The sequence below is a fragment of the Pseudophryne corroboree genome, chromosome 3, assembly GCF_028390025.1.
Source record: "Pseudophryne corroboree isolate aPseCor3 chromosome 3, aPseCor3.hap2, whole genome shotgun sequence".
Classification (NCBI taxonomy): Eukaryota; Metazoa; Chordata; class Amphibia; order Anura; family Myobatrachidae; genus Pseudophryne; species Pseudophryne corroboree.
The window spans coordinates 360,238,983-360,252,569 of NC_086446.1; the positions used below are offsets into that span (position 1 = coordinate 360,238,983).

Here is a 13,587-nt window from a genome sequence, read left to right on the forward strand (position 1 = left end):
TGTCGGCCACTAGGGTCGCTAATCTTACTCACACAGTCAGCTACCTCATTGCGCCTCTTTTTTTCTTTGCGTCATGTGCTGTTTGGGGAGGGTTTTTTGGAAGGGCCATCCTGCGTGACACTGCAGTGCCACTCCTAGATGGGCCCGGTGTTTGTGTCGGCCACTAGGGTCGCTAATCTTACTCACACAGCTACCTCATTGCGCCTCTTTTTTTCTTTGCGTCATGTGCTGTTTGGGGAGGGTTTTTTGGAAGGGCCATCCTGCGTGACACTGCAGTGCCACTCCTAGATGGGCCCGGTGTTTGTGTCGGCCTCTAGGGTCGCTAATCTTACTCACACAGCTACCTCATTGCGCCTCTTTTTTTCTTTGCGTCATGTGCTGTTTGGGGAGGGTTTTTTGGAAGGGACATCCTGCGTGACACTGCAGTGCCACTCCTAGATGGGCCCGGTGTTTGTGTCGGCCACTAGGGTCGCTTATCTTACTCACACAGCGACCTCGGTGCAAATTTTAGGACTAAAAATAATATTGTGAGGTGTGAGGTATTCAGAATAGACTGAAAATGAGTGTAAATTATGGTTTTTGAGGTTAATAATACTTTGGGATCAAAATGACCCCCAAATTCTATGATTTAAGCTGTTTTTTAGTGTTTTTGGAAAAAAACACCCGAATCCAAAACACACCCGAATCCGACAAAAATAATTCGGTGAGGTTTTGCCAAAACGCGTTCGAACCCAAAACACGGCCGCGGAACCGAACCCAAAACCAAAACACAAAACCCGAAAAATTTCAGGCGCTCATCTCTAATTATAACACAGGGTTCCACGAACACCACAAGAAGAGACTTGTGCCTTAACAAATAAATTGATTTCTAGTATGCCTAGTACATACAGTTTAGGCTGCATACTCATGTATACTTGTATAGGCCGCAAAATGGTTACCTCCACTATGGGTCTAATTCAGATTTGTACATAATTCTATGGTTTATGTACAAATGCGACGGTGTGGGGTCTGCGCAAGAGCAAGACCCATTGTGCACATGTGCAGAATGGGTCTTGTGATATCGCCTGCAGCCCCGATTGACATGCTGCAGTGTATGGGGGGGGGGGGGGGGGGGAGAATAGGGGCAGCACCAGTGGTGCAAGTAGAAAAAATGTCTTACGGGTACTGTGGGTTTGGCCAAATGCCACATGGGGCGTGGCCAATGAAAATGGGGGCGTGATACACATATGGGGGAGGGGCAGATACACGTATGACCCCAATAGTGTCAGATACACGTTGCCCCACAGTGCCAGATATACATTGCCCCACAGTGCCAGATACACATAACCCCACAGTGCTAGATACACATTGCCCCACAGTGCCAGATACACAAATGTCCCCAGAGTGCCAGATACACAAATGTCCCCAGAGTGTCAGATACACATTGCCTCACAGTGCCAGATACACATTGCCCCACAGTGCCAGATGCACATTGCCCCACAGTGCCAGATGCACATTGCCCCACAGTGCCAGATACACATTGCCCCACAGTGCCAGATGCACATTGCCCCACAGTGCCAGATACACATTGCCCCACAGTGCCAGATACACAAATGTCCCCAGAGTGTCAGATACACATTGCCCCACAGTGCCAGATAAGGAAATGCCCCCAGAGTGCCATACATTGCCTCACAGTGTCAGATACACATTGCCCCACAGTGCCAGATACACAAATGCCCCCACTGTGTCAGATATACATTGCCCCCCGTGCCAGATACAGAAATGCCCCTACAGTGCCAGATATGCCCCCAGTGCCAGATATCCCCCAGTGCAAGGTATACATGCCCCCCTGTGCCAGATATCCCCCAGTGCCAGGTATATATGCCCCCCTGTGCCAGATATGCCCCCAGTGCCAGATATCCCCCCGTGCCAGGTATACATGCCCCCCCAGTGCCAGATATCCCCCAGTGCCAGGTATAACATGCCCCCCCAGTGCCAGATATCCCCCAGTGCCAGGTATACATGCCCCCCTGTGCCAGATATCCCCCAGTGCCAGGTATATATGCCCCCCTGTGCCAGATATGCCCCCAGTGCCAGGTATACATGCCCCCCTGTGCCAGATATCCCCCAGTGCCAGGTATATATACCCCCCCTGTGCCAGATATGCCCCCAGAGCCAGGTATAACATGCCCCCCCAGTGCCAGATATCCCCCAGTGCCAGGTATTACATGCCCCCCAGTGCCAGATATCCCCCAGTGCCAGGTATATATGCCCCCCTGTGCCAGATATGCCCCCAGTGCCAGGTATACATGCCCCCCCAGTGCCAGGTATAACATGCCCCCCCCCAGTGCCAGGTAAACATGCCCCCCTCCCCTACTCACCGCTGCCGCTGCCGTCCTGTCTGTCATGTGAGGGAAGGAGAGCGCAGCCTGCGCCTCTCGTTCCCCTCAGTCTCCGGCGGGTGTCTCAGTTTAATTCAGCGCCGATCCGTGAGCCAATCAGAGCTCGCGGGTGCGAGCTCTGATTGGCTCACGGATCGGCGCTGAAGTAAACTGAGACACCCACCGGAGACTGAGGGGAAGGAGAGGCGCAGGCTGCGCTCTCCTTCCCTCACATCAGTGGCGGTGCGGCGGGGACGGCGGGTGCGGCGTGGAGCAGGGGAGAGAAGGAAGAGGAGCGGCGGCCCGTCGGTGTGGGTACGGCGTACCCACGGCTAAATTCTTACGGGTACGCCGTACCCACCCGTACCCGCCCACTTGCACCACTGGGCAGCACCCTGCACTATTCTTCAAAACAGGGGAGTGTCACCCCTGTTTTGAAGGCATGATGCATTCAGGGTCTGCATCATCAGACAGACTTACTGGACCTGGGTGTCTGGATCAGATGGCCAGCCTGAGTAAGCTAATGCTTATGCAGACTGACAGGTGCCTGGAAACATTGTGAATTGCAATCGATGGTTGCTATGGTGATTCCAACATGGCTCCCTCATCTAGTATGCTCATGATTAGAATTAATGACATGGATCTGAGTGTTATGTTGGGACACTACCCCTAGCGCTAGGACACTGCAGACACCCATTTTGTGTAATTTCTTCTTGGTGTCACCTATTCCACCCAGGGTAATCCTACATAGTGAACTAACTCTGCATTATGCTTATTGTGCTTTCTAGGTTTAGTTGTTCTTAGTTATGTCTGTATGTTTTTCAGTTTGATGTAATTCTAATGGCTTTGTACTATGTATCATGTTTTTTATATATGTAAAGTGACTTTGACTCTTGTGGGAGAAAAACACTATATAAAGAACATTATTAATTATTATTAGTTACATGGAATTACACAGCAACTTTCTAGCTACTTTCCATACAAACATGATTTAGGCCCAGTATGCAGACGATCAGTACAGTATATGTAATTAACAATAGAAATGTTCTGAATATTTTGCGTATGGTATTCTTTTATTTTAAACATTGTATTAATAAAGACAACTAGTTTTATGCTTGACCCAAAGTTGTTATTTATTAGACAGCTGTAGAATAAAAGAGTTTATAAAAGCAAGCTTTTAATTCATCCACTACATCCAGGTGTTAAACATTATATGCGATCTGTAGGTCATTTGGGAAATGTAACAGATCTTGACTCCATAGCTCCTGCATATGCTCCTGCATAAGCCAAGTTTGCGTGCAGAAAAAGAGGAGGGTCTTCTTAAAAGGAAGCTGCCTAATTACTCATTTCTCATTTTCTTTCGATTTTAACTACAAAAAAAAAGTAAAGAAAATATTCTAAATTAGACATACATACAGTACATAATTGAGCGCTCTTTTCTATTTACTTTTGCTTTGCAGGTGTTCTGTTAACTGCCCGCGTCAGACTATAAAAGTTCTAATCTCTTTGTCCTTCATTAGACTAAAGACATGACATCTGCTGTGCATTGCGAAAAAATATTCCCCCACAATCACAGCTTTACTTAAAAAAACGTATTTTCTGATCAGTTCTTGACCATTTATTTTACATTTGTAACCACTAATTATTAAGTGGAAAAAAGACCCAGTTTATTGTCCGTTACAAGGGCATAGACAGTAATATATCCTACATCAAAGCGCAACAATGCCACGGAGCGGGCTCTGTGGTTTGCTGCGTCCTTCACATGGTTCTATTTCCACTGTAGGTGTCGTGGTCCCTGTGGATAGGCATTGTGACTGCCGGCATTTTGATCGCTCGGGATTCCGGCATCCGCATGGTGACCACCGGGATGCCGAGCACCGGTCCCATGACCGCATCCCGTTTATCAGACAGTTTGGAATATATTTTTTCTAAAAGTACAATAATGAAGAACCCAACGTATCGTGCTACTTACCATCTTTGGTTGTGCCCCCAACAATCCTGTTGAGCAAAACAAAAACAAAAAATATATGAGAAAAGTACAGTAGGTAGTGGTCTTATTTTTTCTCTTTAAATTATAACCTGCTTATATAACTAGTTTTGAAATTCCCAGCTCCACTAGAACAATGAGTATAAATGAAGATATAAAAGCTATTCTCCCAGGAAAAAGCTATACTCCCTACAAATGTTACTCAAATAATTTCCAAACAGGAAAGGTACTTCAAGTTCTGAGTACTGTGGCTTTCACAGACATTTACTGTAACATTCCATCTATTTTCCAAATAAATATATTCTTACAATACATTCACACTCTGGAACCAGGGCCATTGAGAGCTCCAGTGGGTCCTGGTACTGGGAAGGGGGTAACCTTCCCTACTCTTTCAGGCTCATGTTTGGAACATGATATTTTGGAGGAGAGAAGGGAAAGGGGGGACATGATAGAAACTTTCAAATATACCAAAGGTTTTAACAAAGTTCAGGAGGGAAACATTCTTCAAAGGAAGAGAAGTATTAGAACTCGAGGACATACTGTACTCATAAACTGGAGGGAGGCAGGTTCAGGGGAAATTTAAGGAAAAAATGCTTCACAGAAAGGGTAGTGGATAAGTGGAATAGCCTCCCATCAGAGGTGGTAGAGGCTAAGACTGTTGAGCAATTTAAACATGTTTGGGATAGGCATATGAATATCCTTACAAAGAATTGAGGTTCAAAAAGGGTTGAGATTACCTAAGGATAAAAAAGGGGCAGACTAGATGGGCCAAGTGGTTCTTATCTGCCATCAAATTCTATGTTTCTATGTTTCTATGATTTAGGAACATATATTCAATTTAGTTCATGCATGGTTTATTGAACACAAATTAAGTGGATTTATGATCAGAGCCAAAATTCATGACAATGCAATGCAGCCTATCAGTTCAAAGTGACCCAGTTATAACTGTTGCACAAAGTATCATCCTTCTAAATTGTTGCTGGTTCTTAGTGAATTCATTGGCTGCATTGAGTCCACAGAATGGCTATCTCACTTAGTATAGGTAATGAACAAGGTAACCAACAATAAAGCTCTGTACTCACTGTGCATCATGTCCTTCCAGGAGCTGACGATAGGTGGCGATTTCATGTTCCAAACGTGTCTTGATATCCATGAGCATTTTATACTCATGGTTCTGGCGTTCCATGTCTGAACGGAGGTCACCAAGTTGTGCCTCATAACTGCCAATTAACGCTTGAATTTGTGACAGTTGCGCACCAAATCGTGCTTCTGTTTCTGAAAGAGTACCTTCAAGGGATGATTTCTGTAGACAGAAGGATAATATATTATAATAATGAATATTCTTCAGTAAAACATCAGTGCCTTTCTTCTCTTGTAACCAATCAAACTACGCTGGCATCCCAGTTTTTGGGAAATCTAAACTTTCAAGCATTTTATTCTTGGAGACATATTAATTAGCCGTGGGGTTTACCCTGCAGCTCATTGTCTGCACCCATTGGAATGAGCTTTTGCCATTGCTTTCATTTTCCACAAACAGTCCAACAATACTAACCATACTTAGTTGAGACTGGAGTTCTATCTCAAGCCCTTGGAGCGTGCGTCTTAGGTCTGTGATTTCTGTCTTGCTGGTCTGGATCAGTTCTGTGTGTGTGGCAACTTCCTTGTTCAGTTCTTCAGTCTACACAATTGAAGAGAAATATGTTTTGATTACATAGGAAGTATAGTAGCTTAGAAAAGTTATACAAAATGTTTTGCTTTTCAGTTTTGACTGCTGTAAATTATCACACTACCTTAGTGAAGAACCAAGCTTCAGCATCCTTGCGATTTTTCTCAGCCATCAGCTCATACCGATCTCTCATATCAGCCAAAATCTTGCTCATATCCACACCTGGTGCCGAGTCCACTTCAACACTGACTTGACCACCGGTTTGTCCACGTAACGCGTTTATTTCCTGAATGAGACATTAAAAGTTTGAAAATTATACCACCACTCTAAATAAAACTCCAAAAAATGTGTATAGACATCTTACTTTTCATGACATATCCTCAAATTATTTCTATAATTGTTTTTTATTTTTTTCAAATATCTGGTGAACAATTTCTTTGTAGACTTCACCTAGATCAAAGTCTTGATTCTTAAGAATGATGCAATTGATTTATTAGTGCTGCGTACAAAGTAAGCTTGTTTTAAGGCTAAATACAATGCTTAATGATATTACCTCTTCATGGTTCTTCTTCAGGTAGGCCAGCTCCTCCTTCAAGTTCTCTATCTGCATCTCCAGATCAGTTCTAGCCAGGGTCAGTTCATCCAACACTCTGCGCAATCCATTAATGTCAGCTTCCACACTCTGGCGAAGGGCAAGCTCATTCTCAAACCTCAAAGAAAAGAAGTCTGGTTACTATTTGATTACCGATAATAATCTGCAGATCACTAATTGTGGAGGGGGGGGGGGGGGGGACTAAACTATATGTTCACAAATCATAAAGTGTAAACAACAATAACAGTATGTTTAGCACTTACTGAATTATTGTCTTCAGGTTCCCCACCTAGTTATTTAACTTGTACAGTAACTAGTGAACATTATTGTTGTGACATTCATTTGAAGTAGTTACAAAATAACCCTACACACTACAGATGGGTACACGGTTATCTTGACTAGTTTGCTGCGCCTAGGCACAACATGGTTTATTAACATAAACCCTTGTTCTCAGCTTCAATACAATACAGAGAACAATACAGCAGGGGATTAAGGGGGTCATTCCGACCCGTTTGCACGCAGCGGTTTATCGCTGCGGTGTGAATGGGTGCGGAATGCGCATGCACGGCGGCCGCAGCTAAAGAAGAAAGCGGTCGCTGGACGGACCGCAAAGAAGATTGACAGGAAGAGGGCAGTGCAGGGCGGATTTGGACCGTTTGGAGCAGTTTTCGGAGAGTGGTAAGTAAAACGCTGGCATGCCCAGGTGAACGGAGGCCGGAGGAGTGACGTCCAAGCCGAGCCCATCATCGCTGGATCCATCGCACAGGGTAAGTAGGTATATGCCGAGCCTTGTTTTGAGTGAATTTTTTTTTGCTTAGCAGGGCTGCACAAGCGAATGCAGCCCTGCTAAGCTAAAATACACTCCCCCATAGGTGTGGACTATTGATCGCAGCAGCAGCAACTCGGAATGACCACCTAAGTCATTACAGCAAGGGATTAAGTCCGACTGCCCAGTCTCAATTATTCCTATTAAAGGTCAAGATAAGCATGGACACATCTGTATTTTAGTATTAGTTAGTAGTTATTTTTGGGGCCGGCATTCTGCGGCTGGGATCCCAGCCGCCGATCATGCGGACCTAACCTGTACAAAGGAAGCACATAGTGCTCGGTAGACTTAACTCGTACAAGTCATTAACTATCAACAGACCAGCTTTAGGCTTATCGTGGCTCCCCAACTGACTGCTAACATCAATTATATATATATATATATATATATATATATATATATATATATATATATATATATAGTGAAAATATTTTTCTTTTATGGGCTGTACTTTTAACTTATAACTGATAATACTGATTAAGAACTATTATTACGCCTTTTTACAAAGTAAAATAAAAAGTCACATATTGACATAGAAAACACTGCTCTGTTATTCCAGCAGTTTACAGCCAGGTGTGGCCATTATTAAATGCTTTATAACACCACTAGGACACCTGCCAAAATCCCAAGCACGCACAATAGGTGCTAGTTGGTTATCCATCCAGAACGCAGAGTATTATGTGCGGAAACAGCACAGACTTTGCTCTGTCATTGTATACAGATGAAGGACTCAGGTATAACTTGGACTTGTACCAGCATGGCCATATTGACAATGGGTTATGCTGTACCCAGGACTTTTTGTTCAGTCATAAGGGAAACAATGTGTATAGCAGGGTTTATTTACCCAGCATCCTTTGATGGGAGACGTGGGTGTAATGTGAGTCATATTAAGAAATACTGTAATTGCACAGCCTGTGTGGCTGTTTACTGATTATCTTTTAATCAACAGTGAACAATCCCTTCCTGGTCATGGAAAAATACATTAAAGAGACAAATAGCTAAAATGCAATAGCCTACGTGTTGAACAAATGGTGAGATGATGTTGATTTAGCTGCGAAATTTAACTCTACAGCATTTTTAAAAAGTCAAAGCCATTTGCAGCTCGCAGGCTATTACATTTGGCCCAAAATGCAAAAGTCATGTGTAAAGCTTCCCTGTATTAGGGCCACACCCTGCCTGCTCATAATATGCCATCCATACAAGCGTTATCACAATATCATATACTAAAGATCAATGTACATGTATTTTAGGCTTTATTTAATTCATTTACAGAGGTTGGCACAGACATGTCTCAGGAAATTTCAGATAGAATAATTCATTGTCATTTTATACATTACTATAACTATACTAATAGCATGGTTAGAATTTATAAAGAGCATTATCTTTAATGAGAATGAATTAAATTAAATTACTGCAGGCAACTGATCAGGGGCTAATTGATCCCCCAGGGCTATCCAATTAGCCCCAAAAGCAGCCTAACGCCAGCACTTATTGGGGATTTTTTTGGGGACCCGCTGAGGTCCCAAAACAAAATCCCTGTTAATTGCCTTGTTTTCGCGATCACGAAAATATAAAATTTTTGCCTGAAAATTGGATATTTTTCTGGAGGAAAACAGGCTACAATTGAATTGCCCCCCCCCCCCCCCCCCCCCAAAAAAAAAAATCAGGCAAAAAATCATGGTAAAAGCCTGTTTATATCTCCCAAAACAATTTCGGGGTTAATTCAATTCCCCTAATGCAGTATGAGCATTTAACCATTTTAACCAAGTTTGTCCTATATAATAAAAGGCTAACGCTGCTCCTCACCTTTTTTTGGGGGGGGATTCAAGTGTTTTGTGCTCCAGTGGCCACTAGATGGTACCCGGCGGAAAAATTCAAGTGTAACTCTTTTCGCTTACACACAGCCACTGGCGCCGACGTTACTGTTATGTTGTCCATCATTTTGACCAGCTGTTAACACTAGTTATATATAATACACATACTGTATCTACACTGATACCAAGACAGACGTTATAATTAATTATACATTATTTGTATAGAATAAATTAGAATTAAAAAGTTGTTCAAGTCATGTAGCCAAAGAGGGTTCACTACTCACTTTGTTCTGAAGTCATCTGCTGCCAGCCTGGCATTGTCTACCTGCAGGACAACTTTGGAATTGTCGATAGTAGCAGCAAGAATCTGAAAGGCAGGAAATGTCACATTATTTAATTCATTTTCACTCTCTCCAACAGGAAACCCCCCCTCATCCTCATCTACACATGTTTTAATAACAAAGACCTTGAACAGAACATACAAAATTATATTATTGAGATGGTTTCTGGATATGCCACACCCAGATGATAAATGACTATGGGGCACAAGTGTTGTTTACAATGTAAGTGGATGTTTACTAGTCAGATGGGATACCTCAGTCTCTAAATTAGTGATTAAGGTTTATAAAGGTTTGATAGCAAACCAAAAAAGTAAGCAATTGGGCAAAACCATGTTGCACTGCAGGTGGGAGAGATGTAACATGTGCAGAGAGAGAGAGATTTAGATTTTGGTGGGTTATATTGTTTCTGTGCAGGGTAAATACTGGCTGCAATTTAAATTTCAGTTTGAACACACCCCACCCAAATCTAATTCTCTCTGCACATGTTATATCTGCCCCCCTGCAGTGCAACATGGTTTTGCCTAATTGCTAACTTTTTTGGTTTGCTAACAAACCTGACTAAGGCCCATAGTATTTAGTGACAGTAGTATCACATTAGCATTAGAGAGTGTGTTTAGTAGTTTTGGGTCACCTTGATACAGAGATGATCTCAAGGCCTCAGGTTTGTATTATAAACACTCGGTAAACAATATGAAGCATTAACATGTGCAGATCCAGTCATCCCTGTTTCCCAATTTCTCAAGGTCTGGGATTTTCACTGAAAAGCTTGTGCACACAGGGACAAGCCTCCCAGTGATGGTAGCATACAGTATAATACATAAGTAGTAGTACTGTATAATTCTAATTAAGAATAACATTATAAAACAGTCTGCTATTTTGATCAAATAAACCTGTCTAGTTCAGGTTTTCCTTTCCTAACCTCTCTAGAAGTCTAGCTCCAGGATGGAAGCTGCATTAAACACAAATCTATGCAAATAGGTAAGACAGCCATTATTCATAATTAATTTGTGATTTATTCTAATCTAATTTTAGCATTAATTATTAATAATTTTAAAACACCAGAAAATGGTAAAATGTTGCAGTGAAATAAAAAAATGTGAAGCATTTGTGCATACAGATATGAGATCTCTTATCCAGGACTTGTTAACCAGAAAGAAAGTTATTACTCATACTTGGTGATAACAGCCTCCTCCAACAGTCACATTCATAAGGAAAGAAGCCATGTAGGAAAAGACAGGGCTACTATTAAAACATTGTTAAGTGTATTATAGATATAAGTGCCCCAAATCACAGGATACCCTAAGTCCCAATCATTATGTGTAACCAATGTCAACACTATGAAGTACAGTATACTGTATATCCTTTCACAATAAAGCCAATCGCCCACTGGTCTTACAAATCATACATTTCCTAGCAGTTTTCACTGCCAGGAAAAATCATGAAAATGAAAAGGATAATGGATCCTATTGGTCTGAATGGCCACATATACACTTCCGCTTGTTCTGCATTCTGGAACATTGGTGGCATGGGGGCGTATTTTGGGCGCTGCCTGCTCTGCTCTCTGCAAAAAGCCTCCCCTCCCCCCCTCCCCCCCTCTCCCCTCTCCTTTCCTACCACAGGTTTGAGTGTGCACATTTCACATACAGCGTCATTGGTGTTTCCTTGCCAAGGGATTACTAGCATAAAAGGTTAAACTGTGAGAATGTATATGAAGGAACAGGTGGATAACAGTTATTAAGCACCTGCATGTTAATCAGCCAGTGACATGTTGCTACAACAATTAAAGAACGTAGCTGTACGTTATTCCGTTAAATTATATAAGGTGAGGAAGTAATGCGATTGTAAACTGTGGAGGATTCCACACAGAAATAGAAATTCTAGAGAGAGTTGACAACTTGATTATAAAAAAGTGCAAGAGAATTATATACATGAGCTGTTATTCAGGCAGAAAAGTCACAAGGGTTAAGAAAAAGCATTTCACTAACATGCTTATAAGAACTAAGTATAACGAGATCTAGAGATTATATAGAAAATGATTCTGACATTATATTCTGTATTTTTACTGTAATTCAGAATTGTACACAGTGCTGCATAGGATTAGACAAAGAATTTTTATCACATGGGAAGTTTTATTAACATGTTGTATACTGAAATTTTTCACTTCCTCGCTAGCCAAGGAGAAAAGAACAATGTGTACCATATGTTATAAGAGGAGGCATATATGACCACTCACCTTGTCTCTCAGGTCCTCAATGGTCTTAAAGTAGTGGCTGTAGTCACGACCTGGTCTGGGCCCTTGTTTCTCATACCAATCTCGGATCTTCACCTCCAAGTCTGCGTTGGCAGTCTCCAGAGAGCGCACCTTATCCAGGTAGGAAGCCAGGCGGTCATTCAGGTTCTGCATGGTCTCCTTCTCATTGCCAGTCAGCAGGGCATCGCCTGATACATTAACGCTGTACCCACCGCCATACCCACCACCAGATCCAAAGCTACTGCTGTAGCCACTGCTACCACCTCCTAGACCACCACCAAAGCCAGAAGAGACATAACGAGCAGAAGACACAGAAACACCCTGGCCCCCATACCCACCATGAACACTTGGGGCTTTGAAGGAAACTCTACCAGCTCCCCCACCAATACCACTTCCCAGCCCCCTGAAGGAACTTGAAGTGGTGGACTGGCGAACACTGTAAGACATGGTAGAAGTGGCTAGCTAGTGCAGACTTGGAGATGCAGATCACAGGAGTGTAACTGTTTTCTCTCCTCCAGCCTCTTTTTATCCCTTACAAACTGGGTGGTGCCTAAAAGCCCATAGGAATTTTACCAGTACTTCTTCTCATGGCAAGAACAAAAGAAATGTCTCATTGGTCTGCTGGAATGATCCTTTTTTTTTTTTTTTTAAACTGTCCTCAAAGTTACTTTTGACACTAGGCAAACAGACTGCTTTTTTCTGCTAAAGTTTAGACAAAAGAGTTGATTCAGATTCAGGTGAAGAGGGAGGGGGTGAGATACTGTAGGGCTGGAGTAAATATCTAAGCGATTATGTATGGAAAGATAAGTCCTTTCCAGTTAACCCAATTGTTCCCAGATTTGCTTAAAATTTGCAGATTTTAAGATTATAAAGGTTCAGTAAACATATACAACAATATAACATAAGGTAAAGGAGTTTGACAGAAGGAATGCAAAGTTCTGATGATTCCAAAGACAACTTGCAATATTGGAATGCTAAAATGATAGCAAGCAAGAAAGATAAAATTATATTATTATATAAGTGCCAATGCTACTGTATGAAGGCATACGTAACAAAAAAAAAAATGGTTTCATTCAAGTTAATGGATGGAAAGCACTGATTACCTGGACTATATCTGAAACTCTGAAATTATACTTTTAAACATAACGTACATTTATTAGGCAATTTTTTAGACAATATTGTTGTGGTCTGATTATCATAAGTGACCCAATTGCTGCAATAGAATTGTTTTTAGGGTCTAATTCAGACACTGTCGCAAGTGTGCAAAAATCAATATGAAGCGTATTTCGCACATGTGCACATGCGCGTACGCCGGTACGCACATGTGCGAGGTCCTCAACTGCGTTCTCTTCAGAATGCTGTTTAAGACCTAGAGGGGGGCGGGAATGGGGCGTCAATGCTCCATTTAAGGGGCATGGTGGGTCATTCCGAGTTGATCGCTCGCTAGCTGTTTTTAGCAGCCGTGCAAACGCTATGCCGCCTCCCACTGGGAGTGTATTTTAGCTTAGCAGAAGTGTGAACGAAATGATTGCACAGCGGCTACAAAATAATTTTGTGCAGTTTCAGAGTAGCTTCAGACCTACTCAGCGCTTGCGATCACTTCAGACTGTTCAGTTCCTGTTTTAACGTCACAAAAATGCCCTGCGTTCGCCCAGCCATGCCTGTGTTTTTCCTGGCACGCCTGCATTTTTCCAAACACTCACTGAAAACGGTCAGTTGACACCCAAAAACGCCCACTTCATGTCAATCA

The 13,587-nt window shown here is 42.5% G+C and overlaps 1 protein-coding gene across 1 annotated transcript; it reads right to left on the minus strand.

Annotated features, from left to right (window-relative positions):
• Window positions 1-3,467: 3,467 nt before the first annotated feature.
• On the minus strand, window positions 3,468-12,344 carry LOC135055592 (keratin, type I cytoskeletal 19-like). The gene is made up of 8 exons (XM_063959827.1): window positions 11,820-12,344; window positions 9,530-9,612; window positions 6,567-6,723; window positions 6,138-6,299; window positions 5,900-6,025; window positions 5,430-5,650; window positions 4,333-4,358; window positions 3,468-3,730 (listed from the first exon to the last, which is right to left on the minus strand). The coding sequence occupies exons 1-8, from the start codon at window positions 12,282-12,284 to the stop codon at window positions 3,711-3,713; spliced, it is 1,260 nt and encodes a 419-aa protein (XP_063815897.1). The 5' UTR covers window positions 12,285-12,344; the 3' UTR covers window positions 3,468-3,710.
• Between the last annotated feature and the right edge of the window lie 1,243 nt (window positions 12,345-13,587).